This window comes from Indicator indicator, chromosome 1, assembly GCF_027791375.1.
Source record: "Indicator indicator isolate 239-I01 chromosome 1, UM_Iind_1.1, whole genome shotgun sequence".
In the NCBI taxonomy this organism is placed as follows: domain Eukaryota; kingdom Metazoa; phylum Chordata; class Aves; order Piciformes; family Indicatoridae; genus Indicator; species Indicator indicator.
Window position 1 is genome coordinate 12,342,262 of NC_072010.1, and position 18,222 is coordinate 12,360,483.

General features: G+C 42.4%; 1 protein-coding gene across 1 annotated transcript; it reads left to right on the plus strand.

Moving 5' to 3' along the window:
* Positions 1 to 248: 248 nt before the first annotated feature.
* CEP57 (centrosomal protein 57) lies at positions 249 to 18,038 on the plus strand. Its single transcript, XM_054385657.1, has 11 exons — positions 249 to 281; positions 4,432 to 4,588; positions 7,280 to 7,459; positions 7,767 to 7,888; positions 8,741 to 8,857; positions 14,104 to 14,181; positions 14,427 to 14,531; positions 14,691 to 14,771; positions 15,105 to 15,349; positions 16,034 to 16,178; positions 17,519 to 18,038. Exons 1-11 carry the CDS (start codon positions 252 to 254, stop codon positions 17,753 to 17,755), a joined length of 1,497 nt encoding a protein of 498 aa, XP_054241632.1. The 5' UTR covers positions 249 to 251; the 3' UTR covers positions 17,756 to 18,038.
* The last annotated feature ends 184 nt before the right edge of the window (positions 18,039 to 18,222 follow it).

The window sequence follows — 18,222 nt, forward strand, 5'->3', positions numbered from 1 at the left end:
ACATCTCCCTTTCGATTGGCTAAGAGGGGCCCTTTTTGTAATTTTATTGGGTAGCTTACATGGCACTCAAATCTGAGTTTTAGACTCACTTTTATAGTCCTTCAGGGGTGGGGCTGACCGCTCGTTGCTTCCTTTCCATTGGCAAGCCGGGGTGTCAGTCAAGTGGGAACTGATCGGCGCGAAAGGCGTCCCGGCCGCAGGGCTGTCAGGCCTTAAAGGGAAATGCACTAGCGCGGGGAGCCCCAGCCGACATGGCGGCGGCTTGCAACCATCAATGCACGGTGAGACTTGGTGGCTGGTTCTGAGAGGATGGCGGCTCGCGGCTGCAGGGGGCTCGTTTGCGGTTAACCTGGGGCATAAGGGTCGGTGGAACTTCTGCAGGTGTACGGCACTGCGTAGGCGGGCCGGTAGAATCTCTGTAGCTGTACGGCGCTGCGCAGGCGGGCCGGTAGAATCTCTGTAGCTGTACGGGGCTGCGCAGCGGGACCCTTTCGGCCGCGCCTCGGCCTGCCGGCAGCTGCATGGAAGGTGCGGGGCGGGGAAGGGTGGGCACTCCGGCCGCCGGGTATTGGGCGAGAGCGAGGCCGCGGCAGGCTCCGGGGGCAGCGGCCAGGCAGCGTAGAGCTGGCAGCCTGCCCACAGCCGGCGTGCTGGCAGCAACGCGGACCGTGAACTCTGTCTTGTCTTTTGTTATAAATTTGTTGTTATATATTTGTTATAAATACAATATGCGCGTTAAATGCCGTCATAAGGTACAGAAGAGAGGGCATTGCTGTTTAAACTGGCTCTTTTGCTGTCCTCGTGCCAGTGTCTGGAGAACATATTTGTAAGCGAATGGGAATAAAAACTTGTAATTCCGTTTATTTTTGGAAATAACGTAGGGTCATGACTTTGAAATGGCCTTTTCTAAAGCCATATGAGGCTCCATTAAACGTTTGATTGTGAAACTAAAGGGTCAGTTAAGCTAGCACAGCAAGCCGTTGCTTCCCATTGGGGAGCTCGTAATGGGATTTAGCCTTTGGTTGTTTCCATTTTTAAGCTGAAAATGTTGCCGTAAACTGAGGTTTAACTTTAGTATATATGTGTATCGTGTGTGTGTGAGCACCTGGCGGATCTGGAGGCAGTGTGTAGGTGGTTGCTTCCAGGGGACTGGAATGCCCTCACTCGTGTTCTGGTCAAGGTGCTGAGTGGAGAGAAGCTGGTGACAGGTGACGAAGAAATGGAGGCTGCTGTGCCGGAGTACGCACAGTCGGCGCTGCTGGAGGCTGCTTGCTTCCACCAGATTGTCGCCTGAAACAGAACCTTCCGGTTGGGCTGCTTCTTATTCTAGCTCACTGAAGTCACTTGGCTTTTTAGATGGGGTTTTTTGCGCTTTTTTGTTTGTTGTTTTTTTTTTTTTTGGGGGGGGGGGAGAAAGAGGGGGGAGTAGATGTGTCTTATGCATGTTGGAGAAGTAGAGATGGTGAAAACAATGCAGCGTTATGGAGTGGGAGACGTTTATCGTGAGGGTTCATGGTTTGGGATTTCAGTAGCTGCATGGTGAGCGCCTAGCTTGGTGCTCTTTGTTGTGTTTCTCCCCTGCAGCGTGGTCCCCACATTTACACCTGTACCAGCAAGAGTGGTGACAAAGTAATTCGAGTCCTTTGTCCTTTTTTACTGCCATTTTTTTCTAGCATTCAGAGAAGTGTATCAGAAAATTAGTTTTAGTCTTATGTAGATGAATGTAGCCTGATTAATTAATGTAGTTGGTAAATCAAAACTTTTATGAAAAACAACTGCTCACTGAATGCTTTCTATGCCTTGGGGGGAAAAAAAGTGAACTTTATACATTTCCTGAACTTTGGAAAGAGTTGCTTTTAATACATCTGGCACGCTACAGAAATGTAACAGGAGAAACATAACAAAAAATACTGTATTGTTCCAACATTTAAATCCCCCCCCCCCCCCTCCCCCCCTAATTTAATGTAATGGCTTGGCTGTAAACTTCTTAGTGTCAGCTTTTAGCTAAAGGTGTTACTTAAATTTAGAGTACTCTTGGCTCAGTCTGTATCAGGAGGCACAGATGGCACTTATGTTGACCTCTGGGTGATAGGAACTGTTCTTCTTTCCCCACACCCAGTAATGCAGTACTGAGGGATGAGGGCAGGATGCTAATTGAGATTTTTCCCCCCAGAATGGCTATTTTGGAAGTTTTAATGACTGGATACTTGGATATATTATCAATACCTGTTGTTTGATTTTATTTTTTTTTATTTCCTACATATTCTTTTCCTATTTAGAGCATTACCAAGCATTTTTTTTTCCAATTCTGTCTTCTGAGCACCCATATAAGAACTTGAAATACACCACTGTAATTTAGTCCCTTTTCCCTAGTACCAAAGGTGCTGACCTGGTGCCTTTATGCTTCTTTCCTGCTTAAGAAATTTTCTGCATTTTTCTGTTAGTATTATTTTTACTGTCCAGAGATCTAGCCAAAATCTGAATGGTGAAAAAAACATAGAGATTTTTTTTTCCTTTACTGAAAACATTTGGTATAGTGCTGAGATTAATAGCCTTCCGGGAAGTTTTCCATGATGTGCCATATGTCTTTGCTACAACAGAGAAGAAACAATGTTATGGTGGATCATTTTTACCATCTACCCAAGTTACATGGTCTGAAGGTGGCACCTCTTCCAAGCTGTGGATTCTTATTTTAAAATTTAAAATTTGCATATGAGCATATGTTTTGGTTTTGCCTTTTTCTTTCTCTCAGAATTGTCAGGGTTGGAAAGGACCTCAAGGACCATCTAGTTCCAGCCCCCCTGCCATGGGCAGGGACACCTTCCACTAGATCAGGTTGCTCAGAGCCACATCCAGCCTGGCATTAAAACATCCAGGGATGGGGCTTGCACCACCTCCCAGGGCAACCTGTTCCAGTGTCTCACCACCCTCACGGTGAAGAACTTCTTCCTAACATCTAATCTGAATCTACCCTCCTCTAGCTTGGATCCATTCCCCCTAGTCCTGTCACTACCTGACATCCTAAAAAAATCCCCCCTCCCCAGCTTTCTTGTAGGCCCCCTTCAGATATCAGAAGGCTACAATAAGGTCTCCTCAGAGCCTTCTCTTTTCCAAACTGAACCACCCCAACTCTCTCAGCCTGTCCTCATAGGAGAGGTGCTCCAGTCCTCTGATCATCCTCGTGGCCCTTCTCTGGCTGTGTTCCAGCACGTCCATATCTTGTAATAGAGGTCCAGAACTGGACACAATACTCCAGGTCTCAAGGTGTCAAGGAGGAGAATCATCTCTCTCGACCTGCTGGCCACACCTCTCTTGATGCAACCCAGGATACAGTTGGCTTTTTCCACTGAGTTTAGTCTTGGGGTGCTTCAGGGTGTCCCTGCATGCTACTGGTGTGTCACAGTATCACTGCCCTGTGTTTTTGATGTGTCCTTTTTCATACTTGGGTGGGCAGGTGATACACAAGGGTAGCAGCAATGTATTTGGGAAGGTAATGTCTTCAGACCTCTGAAGGTTAAATGTACTCAGCTTGCTACCATTATATAATGCTGGTGCCCTTAGCTACTGGTGAGACTGCTAAGCTTCTTCCTTTACTATTATAAGGCTTTAGTGTGACTTAAGGAAGGAAAGACTATAGGGAGAACCCAGAATGAGGGGAGATGATCTAGTCAGCAAATGTGGCCTAGGATTTGTGATGGGGATTTTCTTGATACTGTTTCATAAAATTTCTCAATTTTTTCATTTGGCTTATTTAGAAGTTGTTGTTTGTGACATGGAACATAAGATTGCTCAGAGGCAGAGTGGTACCTTCCTGGCTGTGGTCTGCTGCTGCTTTCCTTGTGCTGGTACCACTGATCAGGTGTAGCATGAAGTCCACTTAGATGTGACTGTTGAAGAGGTTCAGTCTATTCATGGAAGGGTAGGAAAGACAACTTGAAGTCAGTGGAAACAAGGGGGTTGGGACTATGCAGCTGGGAGGTTGAGGTGAGGAGAGAGCATGTCCCCTGCCCTGTTGTGTTAGATGAGTGGATGTAGAACTGTGGTTCTGCATGTGCTTTATCAGGTTTGACCACCTTAGTACAGTGTCTTGTGTGCAGTAAGTATAATCAGTAGTTAAGGGGTTGGCTATTTTCCAACCAATTGTGTGTTACCTTCTCACAGTAAGCAAGACACAGTGTGAGTAGAAAGCAAAAATAGAAATTAGAAACTAGTATGGAAAAGATACTTTCTTCCTGGTACTGTTTTTAGTGGAGGAGAATTGGGTGTAAAAATGGTACAGCATAAGGCTGTAAGGAAGGAAATGCAGCTTTTGAGGTATTACAGTTTCCTGCAGCAATACTTCTACAAATCATTTAATTGGATTCTAATGTTTTTGTTGTTGTTGTGACAGAGAAATAAATGTGCTGAATAACAACTTTGTTTTGTTTTCAGGATGATCTGCCGAAAACTCATAACTCTGCGTCAGCCGCAGATGAACTCTCTGCGACTTCATATATAGAGTATCCAAAGCACAAGCCATTTATTAATGCGGATTTGCTGCGCTCCCCACAGAAACCAGTCATTCCATATCCTGAAAGCAACAGCAGAGGTAATAGTTCAGCAAAGTTGCCTTCTTACCTGTTTCCCAGTTGTGGAGAAATAGTGTATGTCCGCATCTACAAAGGCTGCAGTCTTTTTGTCCTTTTATCACTTTCCCGTATGTACAGGTCAGCTGTTCTGTGGGTCCTTTACACTTCTCTTTGTGAAGAAAACCTGATGAAAAACATCATCTTGCAGCTGGAGAATGGTGCTCCTTTGCAGTAGTAGAGAGCTGTAAAGCTGGCTGAGTATGTTATGGAATTGTCCTCATGTGTTTTCTTTTTCCCTTCTTTGGTCCTCCTTGCTCTTTTCTATTCTGAGTTCACAGCTGAATTTGAAAGAAGGAGCCTTTAGTCCCCAGAATGGTTTGTAGGAAAGGAAGAGGTTTGGATCTGTTAAAAAAAGAATACCTCGCATGGACAAGGGTGTGGAGAGAATATTTATCATATCAGTGAAGACTTAAAGGGTGCAAAGAGGAGTTCAGTATAGTGCTGAACTGAGAGCTCACCACACCAAAGAAGAGAGAGAATTTGCTCCCATTTTCCCTTGTTTCTAGGCTTTTCCTTCTCCCTCCTTTGCCATTCTGGTCCTGGTGTTCCTCTCCAGATAAACAGATTGATCTTGCCTGACATGAACAAAAATACTCTTGATTAGTTTTCTGTTATTCTAGTGGATTGGCTTGTCATGCAATGAGGTATTCTCCAGAGCTGCCTGCTGTGCAGGGAAGAGCTTCCTCATGAAGACTCTTCTGATGCAGGAGTGGTTTTGTAGATTGTGTTGCATTAGTGATAAATTTTCAGCTTCCGGGTTTTTACTTGCCAACTTTTTCAAGCAGGGAGTCTGCCAACTTTGAAATAAATGTCTTTATTTTCAAAAAATGTTTAATTAAATATGAGTACATAGTGAAAATAAATCCAACAGGCAGATGATCCAATCTCTTACTCTCTTTCAAAAATGCAGAAGTCTTCTAGAGTATTTATTTTCATAAATTTAAGGGTATGGGAATTAACTGCGGATGGTAGAATTGATTTAATTGTTCTTGAGGGTCCTTATTGCTTTTTCCAATACCTAATTAAAAAAAAAAATCAATGAAAAGTCTTGAGTATAGTAAATTCAGCTTGTTTTGGTTTGCATTTCTTTGTGTTGTTTCTCTCAACATACATAGTTTGGTTTAATATTCTAAAAGAAGGATGGCTGAATGATGTTTGGGCAACCATTTGGGCTTCACCTTTATTTATTGCTTGAATTTGCTTCATTACTGTATTGTTAGTACTGTAAACAGAGAAATTTTGAGTTCAGCTCTAAGGTATTAACCACAGTAACAAAGCTGTGTATAGTTTTAGCTATGTGCATTTCAACTTAATCCTGATAACAATAATATAAAACGAGAAGAGGGGTGATACCTGATCTTGCAAACAGGGCCAAGTTACCTCTTTCCTCTTAACTGTGACTGCTGTCACCTACTTATATACTTAACATGTGCCTTAAAGCAGGTAGTTTTTAGTGGTGCCATACTCTAATATGCTGTTCTGCATTCCAAGGTTATGTTTTTGTGCTGGGGAGCTAATTTTGATAATTATTATTCCTTTCTTTTGGTAGTAATCTGATGCTGAAATACACAGTCCTGACTTTTCCTGTGCTCATGCATTCTCTAGTAAAGATGCATTCTTTCTCACTCAGAAGAGTGGGCTAATGTGACCTTGCAGATGAGTCTGCTATATGAGCTGTCTGTACAGATGTGCCTGTGTTTTATTTTAACACAAGGGTAGAGGGGGAAGGGCTTACGGTTCCCTTTGCAGAATTCAACAATGCAGTTTAGAGGCATGCATAGTACGTCAGATTATCAGCAGATGGTCTAATTGCAAGGTGACATGAGTTCTCTTAGGGCTGCTTTTCTTTTTGTGGTGATGAATAGGGGGTTTTGTTGAGCAATTACTAAAGCAGGGAGTGGAACAGAAAGAGGAAAAGTTGTTCAGTACAAAGGAGATGCCTGTCTGGGGAGGAGCATGAGGGGCACAGGAAGTTCTATGTAGACATCAGGAAAATTTTTTTCACTGTGAGGGTGACAGAATGCTGGAACAGGCTGTCCAGGGGTATTGTGGAGTCTCCCTCTCTGGAGATATTCAAGACCTGCCTGGATGCATTCCTGCGTGACCTGGTATAGGTGATCCTGCTAAGGGGGTTGGACTGGATGATCTTTAGAGGTCCCTTCCAACCCTTAACATTCTATGCAAAAACAAGAGAACAAAAAAAGTTGCCACTAAACACTTGTATAGCTTTATTCTGGGCTGTGACTGTTTATTGGAAGGTTGTATTTGTGTATTTGTTGTGCTCCTAGAGGAATAATATACACAGAGAACTGCCACTGTTTTAACTATGTAGCTGTGGCATTGCATTTCCTTTTGATAGAGTCAGAGGGTGTCTACTGAGTCTACAGAATGCCTTGTTCTGGGAAGTGGATGTATCTTTCCAAATGTTTCAGATGAAAGTGTGCACCAAGGGCACCTCTTTGAGACTAGTTTTAGAATCAGTTTTGGTTTAAAGAGAAGCAGGTCTTAATTCCTGGAAGGAGTCTTGGCTGCTGGGAAAGAACACCCTGACTTTCTTGAATAAAATGCTTTTAGAAAAACGTTTCGAGTTCAATATTATCTTGAAGTGGTGATTTAATGACATCTAACAGAAGGTACTTGTTCAATTACAGCAATATTTTCTGCTCTGAAGAATCTCCAGGAAAAAATTCATCGACTGGAGTTGGAACGGCTTCAGGCAGAGGAGAATGTAAAACACCTCAGCAAGGAAACAGCAGACTACAAAAAAGTGCTGAGTGAACAAATGCAACACAAAGAGCGCATCAAGACTGAAGTGTCCAAGAAAAATCAAGGTTGCTTGCAAACTTATATAGATACTATAGAATATTGATAGGGATGAAACTCGTTTTTTTTATCAGCACATAAAGTTACTTTAATTTACTTGGTTCAACACTTTTCACTTCAGTGACATGAAGTTACAAAGAAGTAATTTTAAAAGCATGCTTTTAGGGATTTGCATGCATACAGCAGTTCATTAGGCTTAATCTGTGAGTTTCTTTAGATGGTGCTTTTCTTGTTTCTTTTGGATCTGTCACAAAAACATAAAAATCCCAGGAACGTGATGCATGATTTCACTTTTCTGCCTTCTGTTACCTCCAGAACTGGCTTCTCAGCTAGCAGCTGCTGAGTCTCGGTGCAGCCTTTTAGAGAAACAGCTGGACTACATGAGAAAAATGATCCAGCATGCAGAAAATGAGAAGTCACATCTCTTGGAGAAGCAGGTGTGCTCTCAAGATTCTCTCAGGGTTAAATTATAAAAATTGTGAACTATGTCATGACTTTTTGCAGTTGCTGTAAGTTTAATTGCTAACTGTGGATGTCTGCTTCAGCAGGTCTTTATATACTTAGGTGTGGATAATTTCTGTACTTAAATTTCTTTAAAAATTATGTACTTACATTTTTCTGCCTTTGTGAACCTATCTCTGAGGCAATATTAGGCTCTGATATTTGTAAGAGTACTTTGCTTCTGTGTGATTGGCTTACTGCAGTAGCTTGTCCTTATCACTCACTGCCACTGGAAAAAATCTCCCTTCTATGTTTGTTCTCTTTACTAGTATTGCTTTTACTAAATTGAGGCTGAAATATTGATTCTGTAGAAGACAGTCAAATTTCTGTTTCTCACCATCAGTGACTTGTAAGATTTGCCTTTTATCTAAAATGAGCCTGAATTTTGTATTGTAGGTGTATGGATCACCTAGAACTCCCTATTCATTGGTCTCTATGGTCATTCTATTTCAGTCTATTAAATAGTTACTGAAGAAAAACAAACCCAAACATAAGAAAGCTACCTGATAGCTGACTAATAAGGGGGTTTTATCACATTGGTTTTGGAGGGAGACTCTCCATAGAATTCTCTCTCAGCTGAATCTGGTTGAGTATGAGGTTCCCAGGAGTGGTGGACCAGTGGCAGACTTGCTCCCTCATTGTAGCACTGTCTAAAATTTCACAGAGGAACTAACAGTTCTTTGGTTTGTTTATGGGCCTCTTCTGTGCTGCAAACACAAGGATTACTATAGATGGTCTGGGGGTCTGGGCTTGTGCTTATAATGGTTTTTCTTTTTACTTCTTTCAAGGGTTCATTGGAGAGAGATCGACTTCTTGATCACTCACATGTTCAGTCGAAACTGGAAAAGCTGGACATGCTGGAAAAAGAGTACAGCAGACTTACCACGATGCAGTCCATAGCAGAGGTCTGTCATTTGTGTTGGATACTCTGTCAGATGTTTATTGTAATTGGCACTTTATAGCTATATGTCAGTTACAGAGCTGAGCAAAACTTTGTGATGTAGAGAAAGACAGCAACTAAACATCTTACTAAAGCTGAAGTGCTGTAAAACTTGAAGTTATTGCTGAAAGTCTACATGTCCAAGTCATTGCACACAAGTGTTGGGAGCTTTGTTCAGCCCCTGACAGTATTTGTTGTGGTTTTTTGTGCTTAGTTGGAACCTAGGCACATAGAATTGTTGGCATCCTGAGCTCTCAACTTCTGCTACTGAATGCTGACAGTTACATTCTGTTATGACCCAGACGTGATGTGACTTGTGTGGGCTTGGTGTGTTTTTAGCCACTTACACTCCTCCTTAACAAATGCAATTATTATTATTAATATTTTGCTTGCAGAATTCTGGAGCCTGACATTGCTAGGTCTCTAGAGCTGTCTGTCAGTGGGTTTGAACCAATCCATCTGTCCAGGATTCATTTTGAATCTGTAGCTTTTAAAAGTTCAGCAGGACCATGTTTGGTCATGTTTTTGGCTGTGGTATTGGCTTCTGCAACCTGGTCCCTATTCTGTCTCTTTCTGCTTGCTGTAGAGAAACTGTGAGAGTCCCAAGCATGTAAAATAGAGAGGGCTTAATGAGGGAGAGGCTTTCACCCACAAATTTCCTCCATCCAAAAGGAGCAGAGAGTATGGGGTTGGATTATGGCATGGAGCACAGCTCTGGACTCTAACCAGTTGCAGGCTTGCCACCCTGCACACCAGCCCTTACCAGATGCTGAAGAAGGTGGTGGTTTTCCAGGAGTGCATAAGGAGATGTTTGATAGTAAATCTATAGTTAGTTGGTCTGCTGCACTATACCTGTTCTTGGGGAGTCCTTGGCCCAGGGCAGTTGTTTAAGATCTTGACACCTCGTTTTGGTAAGCTGTGTTTATGGAGTGGAAGTGCCTGCATCCTGGGCCAGGCTTTTCCAAAGTGAGAAGAAAGTCTCCTGGGCCTTGTGCACTGAAAGTTGCAGTAGGTTCCTCCAGGGTCAGAGCTGAAATAACTGATTCAACAACAGGAGTTCCCTTCTCAGGGGCTCTTACCAGGCTTCACTGGGAGCAGCTGGAGTCTGGTGGGGCTGGGTTAGTTGTCTTTTTGTGCCTGGTTGGTGGACATAATTTCAGTCTAAGAGTCTGGGGTAGGGTTTTTTGTTCATTTGGTGGGTTTTGGTTTTGTTTTTCATTTGTTTGGGGTTTTTTTGGTTGTTGGTAATGTTTTTTTGTTGTTGTTGTGTGTGTGGTTTTGGGGTTTTTTTGTTGTGTTTTTGTTTGTTTGGGTTTTGCTTTGTTTTGTATTTTCCCTGGAGTAAACTAAACATCTTTGATTCTTCGATACCTGTAGGAATTGGCAGCTGTCACAGTTAGATCTGTTTCAGTGGAATTAGTGTCAAACTTCAAACTGATTCTAGGCACTGAGAGAAATCTAAATTTAGCTCTCACTAAAGGTCACTGTCTCTGATAGTTTTGCAGTCATGAGCTATTTTCTGATCGACAGGTCTACCTGCCTCTGCTCTTGCAGGCTCTGTTTCTCTGTGAGCATCTGTGGTCTTCGTGTTATCTTACAATCCTGGAAGGGTGACTGCAGGCTTTGCTCAAAATGGTTACATCTGTTACTTCTTTAGTACCTGTTTTAGTTGTGGCAAGTCCACAGGAACACTTGCAAATTTAATTTGAATCAAGAAATAGATGAGAGACTACTTGTCTACATGGTGTGCTGAAATCACAGAATGTTAGAGGATGGAATGGACCTCCAGGGATCAAGTCCAACCCCACTGGATCATCTAGGGCAGGCCATACAGGAAGACAATGGATGGGAAGTGGTGAGCTTGCTTACTCATTAGTGTTCATGGTTTAACTGTCCCTGATTTCAGGCACTGTTGGAGCACAAGTTATGCGTGGATCTCTCTGAGAGCATTTACTCTCTGCAGAGCCAGTACCTGACCCTATAAATACCACCTTCAAGCAATCTGACAAAGGAAATGCTGAGACTGTCATTCATGTGACATGCTCTTAGTTGGAGTACTTGCCTCAAAAGCATTTTCAGGTGTATGTTTATTGCAACCATAGTCTACCCATAGCCTGGAGTGCAGGCTCTGGATAGCTGACTGAGAGGGTCTGAAGATCTCTGTCTAAGGATGGAGTTAGGACATGAAGTCTACCCTAAATGTGCAGTTTGGGCTCCAGTCTTGTCTGTGAGCACATGGCAAGAGTTTGAATGCAAGCATAGATGGCACCTTTTGAAGAACTGTAGTTGGTAGTAATCTTTTCTTAATGCTAACAATGAGATTTCATAAAACCTCACCATTCCATCAACATCAGAGGTAATGAATCCTCACAGACTGTTGTGGCTTTGTACTACCTACACCTCTAGATTTTATTCTAATTGACAGGTGGTGAGAGGCAGCACCTGCCTTATTCCAGCTGCGTACATACTGAGTGCTTGGCTGTCAGGCAGGCACTAATTTGCAAGGTAGACAAGCACAGAGGTAAAACCTTCTTCCCACTGGAGACCTTTCCTCTCTGGTGGATCTAAATTGGATGATTCTTCCAGCAGTCAGTTTTTAGGAAATCTTGGTGTTCTGTATCTTTGAGGTCTCATATCTTTCTGTTGTCTTTGGTTAATGTTGTTTGAGGGATGAAATGCAATCCAGAAGGACATGGACAGGCTTGAGAAGTGGGCCCATGTGAACCTCATGAGGTTCAACAGGTCAGTTACAGTGTACTGTACCTCTGTCAGGGCAAGTCCCAGTATCAGTACAGGCAGGGGGATGAATGGATTTAGAGAAGCCCTGTGGAGAAGGGCTTGCGGGTACTGGTGGATGAAAAGTTGGACGTGAGCCGAAAATGTGTGCTTGCAGCAGAGAAAGCCAACCAGTAGGTCAAGGGCAGAGGATTCTGTCTCTCTACTCCACTCTGGTGATACCCCCCTACAGTAGTTTCCATCTCTGGAGTCTTCAGCACAGGAAGGACATGGATTTGTTAGAGCAGATCCAGAGAAGGACTACAAAAAATGATCGGGGGGGTGGAACACTTCTATGAAGAAATGCTGAGGGAGTTGGAGTTCTTGAGCCTGGGGAAGACAAGGCTCTGGGGAGACCTTGTTGTGATCATTCAATGCTTAAGGAAGGATTATAAGAAAGGTAGGGCAGGGCCTATTGTGACAGGATGAGGGGTAATGGTTTTAAACTAGAAGACTAGGTACAGGGAAGACATTCTTAACAGTGAGGGTGATGGCACATGGGCACAGGTTGCTCAGAGAGGTGGTAGGTGCCCCATCCCTGGGAACGTTCACGTTCAAGGTCAGGTTGGGCCTGGCTCAGAGCAACCTGATTGAGTTGAAGATGACCCTGCTGACTGCAGGGTGTTTGGACTAGATGACCTTTAAAGGTCCCACTCTTCCCATTCTATGATGATATGATTGTCTGAGTGAGATGATTGCATGAAACTTGATTTTCCCTAGAAAAGAGGCAAAAATAGAATGGACTTAAAAATACTTGTAGTTTTTTCATTGGTTTTTTTTTTTTGGGGGGGGTGGGGAGGGGAGGGCAGGAGCAGGTATTAGTGACTGAGCAGAGTGGTTTAGGTAGCCCAATGCTGGCCTGCAGTGCACTTTTCTATTCTATGGTAGCTTACATGACAGGCAGTGTGGCTGGGGAGCATCTGCATTAGCTGTTAGCTGCCTCTCTCTCTCTCAGTGATGAGCCCGTAATCTGTGTAACACTTCTTCTCTAAAAGCAAGAACAAAAGTTTCTTTTGAGAATATAACCTGGATAGTTAATTTCTAGCAGGGTCTGTCACAGATGACACAGAAAGATGCACTCTCACTGTGCAGTTTGAGCTGCACACTGCAGCTAAACGGGTGGCCAAGTGAATGCTCCTTCATGTCAGTGTAATAGCTTTGTCCCAGCTTCATGTCAGTCTGCAGGTCAAATGGAAGATTTGCTTCAGTATTTCCATGTTCAAAATTCTATCACACTTGACAGATTAACAAAGGTCTTTGTGAGACTGGCCACATGGAAATCAAGAATTGTGCTACATTCTGTGAAGGGCAGAAGATTATTTTCACTTACCTGGAATATATCTGATTTGACTGGGGAAAGAAATAAAATAGTCAAAGGAGCTCTTTCATTCAACAGGAAAAGTTGGTTCCTTTGCATAGTATACCTTTGTCTTCAGTGTTGATTCAGCATTTTGCCATTTAACACCTTCGTGTAGCAGCTGCTTACATTAATCTTGCAGTTAATGCTTAAGTAAAGCAAAATTATTTACAATCTCAGTGTAGTGGGTTTATAAGCAAACAGAAGTGTACAAATAAAGCTGTTACTTTGAGTGCTGTGCTTTACTGGCCTAAGTTTGATTAGTGGCACTGTGAATAATTAGTTTTTGGGGGAAGAGAAAGGCAATTGTTTTGTGTCCTGGGGGTCTGGATCACTCTTTCACTCTGCTGTGTAAAATCAGAAAGTTATTTGATAATTTTCTCATTGGAAGATTAAGCAAGTCCTGCTTAAACAAGGTTTTCATCTTTTTGGAGGGCTTACAAAGAAATACATGCCTTTCTCCTTAACTCTTTTCTTTGAGAAGGGTTTTCAAAGGACTTCTTACATATTTTTACCACAAAAAGATTGAATCACTTCAGTTTTGCTTAAAGATTTCTCAGAGGCACCATACACACCTTTCTCTCCCTTGTTTATTAGGAACATTGATTTATGTTCAAAAATTCCTCTCTTCTAAGAGTTTAAGTTACAGATATTAGCAAAAACACTGTTAGTGGTCTAAATAAAGCAAGTCTTCTCTCAGCTTAGAAGGATACATGGTGCACCTTCGTAAGTCCTTTTGTAGTACAAAATCTTTCATGATACTGCACACAAATAAACTTACTTTCTAGGGGTTTTTTTTGAAACCAAAGAGAGAGACGGACATGTATTGCTCTTGTAGGCTTCCACTTAAATTCAGATGCCAAGTGCAGAAGTAAAAAGAGAAAAGTCAGTTAAATTTTAAGCATGAGCACTTGATGGTTGGATTTATAGACAAAACATCAGCAGTCATTCTAATGCTGAAGTCTTCACTCAGCTGTAAGTTGATACACTTTTGCTCAAGCTCATAGTATTGTAGGCTTCAGGAAAAAAAAGGAATTGTGTCATTAGTGATGCTATTATTTTTATTCAACTTTGCCTAGAAAAAAATGAAAGAGCTGGAACAGAAGCTTCAGGAGGAAGAACATGCGAGGAAACTTGTTCAGGAAAAAGCAGCTGAGGTAACTACCAGGAAATTTCCTTTGTACTGATATGCACTGCAATTAACTCTTCCCTTCCATCCACTTTTTAACCATTTCTATTTTTTCACTGAAATTTATTTTGCAGCAACTACTAGTGAGTGGCAGCCTTTGCTTGCAGAGCTCCTGTATTTTTAAAATTCTTGCTTTGCCATTCTTAATAGATAATCAGAGGCAAAGTAAACTAATATAATTCCAGTAATTTTGCTTTTTCCCTTCAATTAAAGCTTCAGACAGGCCTTGAAACCAACAGACTACTGATTCAAGCAGCATCACCATTGCTTTCTCCTAAAGGAAGGAAACCCAGGAAGAAAACTAAGCAGCCAGAGAAGGTAACATGGGGGAAAGAGAAGGGCATTTACTGAGGAGTTAAATAAGATTGTGTGAATGCAGTCAGGAAGGTAGGCTGCCTCTTGTATTAGAAAGCAAAGGGAAAATGGGTTTCCTGTTGTGTCACCTTTGATAAACTTTTTTCTCTTCTTTCCTTCCAGAAATGCTCTGTTACAAGCCATTTCACTACGCAGCCCCATTACAGACTGTGCCTGGGTGATGTACCCTTTGTAGCTGGGAAGGTGAGCTGCTCACTTCCAAAGGTTAATGCTTGGTAGCTGCAGTGCCTTTAAGCGGCTTTGGCTTTGTGCACTCCTGACACCCAGCGGTCAGGTCATTTAATTGTCTTTCTTCCAATTTGTCTTCAAAAGGGTTGTTGACTATCAGCAGCTTGCTGAACTGGCATTTCCCAAAACAGCTCCTTGCTATGCTACTGGTCTAGTGCACAGTCATTCAAACAAAAAAATACGTTCCTGGCAGCAAATGAAAAGTTACAGTTTTTCAAATGTTCTCCATGTTATCAGGTAGGTTGGTGGCAGTGCCGTTTATAAGAAGTCTTTTACTTTTACTTCCAGTCTACCAGTCCCAGTCATTCAGTTGGTGCCAATGTGCAGCATGTCCTACACCTGATGAAACAACACACAAAAGCTTTGTGTAACAGTCGTGTGGTAAATGATAATCTACTAGCAAAACCCGCCAGCGCTGGTCATCCTACCCGCAAAAGCAGGAAGTCATCCTTGCCAAAAGAATCTTCATCATCACACGAAGAGCTCTCTGAAGTGCTGCTGACTTTACAAGATGAATTTGGGCAGATGAGTTTGTGAGTTTGGCCTCTTCTCTGTTACAGATTATGAACATAGATGCTTTATGATTTTGCCTTTTGATGTGAAATTGGAAAGTTTTGCCTGAAAAAGGAGTTAGTTCTGGGAAGTATCTAGCATATAATCTCTTTGCTTTGCTGGCTGTGGAGGCTGTCTTTTCTCATTGCAGTTAAAGAGAGAGTCTCATGAACACTGTGGATTCCAAACCTGTACTTATATGCAGCAGTACTGACTTCATAAGGGGTAGAGAAAATGTGTGGTAACAACCCCTGGTGTAATGGACAAATAGTGCATTGACAGCTTTATTACTCATTTTGCTTGTCCTAGTTAACATCAATTGCTCATCTGCTGCACAACTGCAGTAGATGGAGATACACAAAATAGTAACTGAATCAGTACTGAGATCAGACCCTCAGGGGGTTATGAGGTTATTTTGAATGCATGATTTGAAGTTTGAAGCTACTGAAGTTAAGACTTAGTGTGCAGCAGCCTGCCACCAGGATGTGCTACTGTAATAATGCTAACCATCAGAACTGTTCTTGCTGGTTCGTTGTGGCACGTTGAACATGGCTGGCTGTTGAGATGCTGGGGTGTCCCAGAGTGTTATTTCTGAGCTGGGTGTACAAGCACTAGAGGCCAGGGGTGTCTGATGCAGGCTTGATTCTGTTTGATTTCCATGCTAGTGATCACCAGCAGCTGTCAAAGCTTGTCCAGGAAGCCCCAACCATTGCAGTGAGGGAAGATCTGGAGAGGGAACTTGAGGCATTGGTGAGAAAGATGGAAGCAAAGGCAGACCAGATCAGCAAAGTCCAGAGGCATCGGTTGCAGGTGAGTTACCTTTAGCTGTGTTCATGGTTGTGTAGAATTTGTCGTAAGTTTTCTTTATGTTATATCCTACTCTATCAGCAATTGAATAAAGCAGAAGTAACTATTGTAGAGAAATAGTGCCTAGCTCTAGGTTTGATGTCCCAAAGTCACTCTGCCTACCTCTGTCTTTGTATCCCTGTATTTCTGCAGGAGTATCCTTCCTGTTACCCTTGTGCCCTTTCTTTCTCCTCTCCTGGGAAGAGCTTTCACAATTGTTCTTATATTGCCTTTTACTCTCCTGTCATTCCCCTGAACCTTTTAACAGTTCTCCTTTCCTTGGAACAAATGACCTGTTTAAGTTTTGATTTGCTTTTTATAAAACCTAGAATGTTCATTTCAGCCTGAAGCAACTTTGTCTCTTTATTCAAAGCTCTAAAACCTATTGATTCTCTGTTTTCTCTAATCTTCATTCACTTCAGCAAATTTCTTCCAAAGAGCTTAACCCTGCCATGTGTTTAATCTGGTTCAGTTCACATGAACCAATATTCACTCATGTAATTTATACACAAAATCTGTGCTGAGAGCACTGCTGCTGACATCCACAAGAGGCATGTGACGTTTTCAGTTGGATGCATCACTTTGCTCACCCTAGTTCCCAGTAGTAATGAGACTGCATTTGCTGAAGCTTCAGACTACTTATTGGCAAAAGTTTTAGGAGGCAGGACTTGAGAAAATTGCTGTGTGCTATAAACTAGGAGGAGGACCACTGCCTGAAGAGAGAGGAACCGTAGAAGCCAACTGTTCTGTGGTTTGAGAGGGGAATGTGCCCACACCCTTAGACTGCCCAGTTCCTCTTCCAGGCACATGCCAGCTCAGTCCTTGCTGCTAAGTGCTGAATCTTACTTGCTGTGGTTTCTAGTACCATATGTGGATATAAGATCTTCACCTCAGCAGAGTTTTGGTGTTCTTTTTGAAGCTACATCTCTGGCAGTGACTGGCTTACTCAAATCACTAGTATGTATGTAGAAAAAAAAATTTTTTTTGATCACTTGATGGTAATAGCGACAAATCAACTTCTTGTCTTATGTAACTTTTTCTTCTACATTTATAATGGGAGCTGTTTCCCCACAGTGAACTTGTCCATTTTTAAAGAGATAATGGAATAGTTCAGCCTACTAGCTGGGAACAGTTCTAAAGATGCAAATACAGCAATGCTGTAAAATAAAATAACTATTTGGGGTGACTTGGAAGCATCCATTTGCTTATCTGGGTGAGGTAAGTGGTGGGGTATTTTTGCTGCTTGGAAGATTTGCCTGAAGGAAGGTTACTGCTTAAGGTTTTTCTTGGGGCTTCTCTTTCAGCTAGAGAGACTTAAGAGAGAATGCAAGTCCAAAAAGACTTCTGCTAAACAAATAAAAGACAACAGGTTCCCTGTTAGTGAGGTTAAAGTAACAACTACAGTAACCACCAAAGGGAAGAATGCTGGTCCCATCAAAGTGAAACCTGGAGAGAAGAGTCGGAAAAACCTTCAGTTGTTGAGAGACATGCAGACCATACAGACATCACTACAGAAGGATGATCTCAGCTGGGACTACTGATGTTCTACAGACGTTCTTGAACCATCCCAGTCAAACTCATGTTCTGGATATAAAGCAGCGGCCATTCTTGCTATGTGAAAGAGACTACTGTATGCTAAGTGCACTTTTGAAATACGGGCCCTTAATCCTCCATCCCTGAGTCTGATTGTATGTATTATGGTCTATCTTAAAACACATTCCATTTTTAAGGAACCCAGCCACCAAATCTAACCATTGGTCTCTACCAGTTCCAGCAGTCCCTCAAATTCAGCGTGCCAGGCACTGCACATTTATGTGGGTTGGTGTGTAGAATGCCAGCATGATTTCACACTGTTGTTGAGCTGTGTATTGGGAGGCTTCTCAAGATGCTTCATTTGAAAATGATGCTGCAGCCTTATGTCTTAAGGGCTTTTGTCAGCTCAAATGGGTAAAGCCTTTTACAGGTGTTTTGTGGAGCTTTCCTAGTCCTGCTACATTGCATTAGTCAG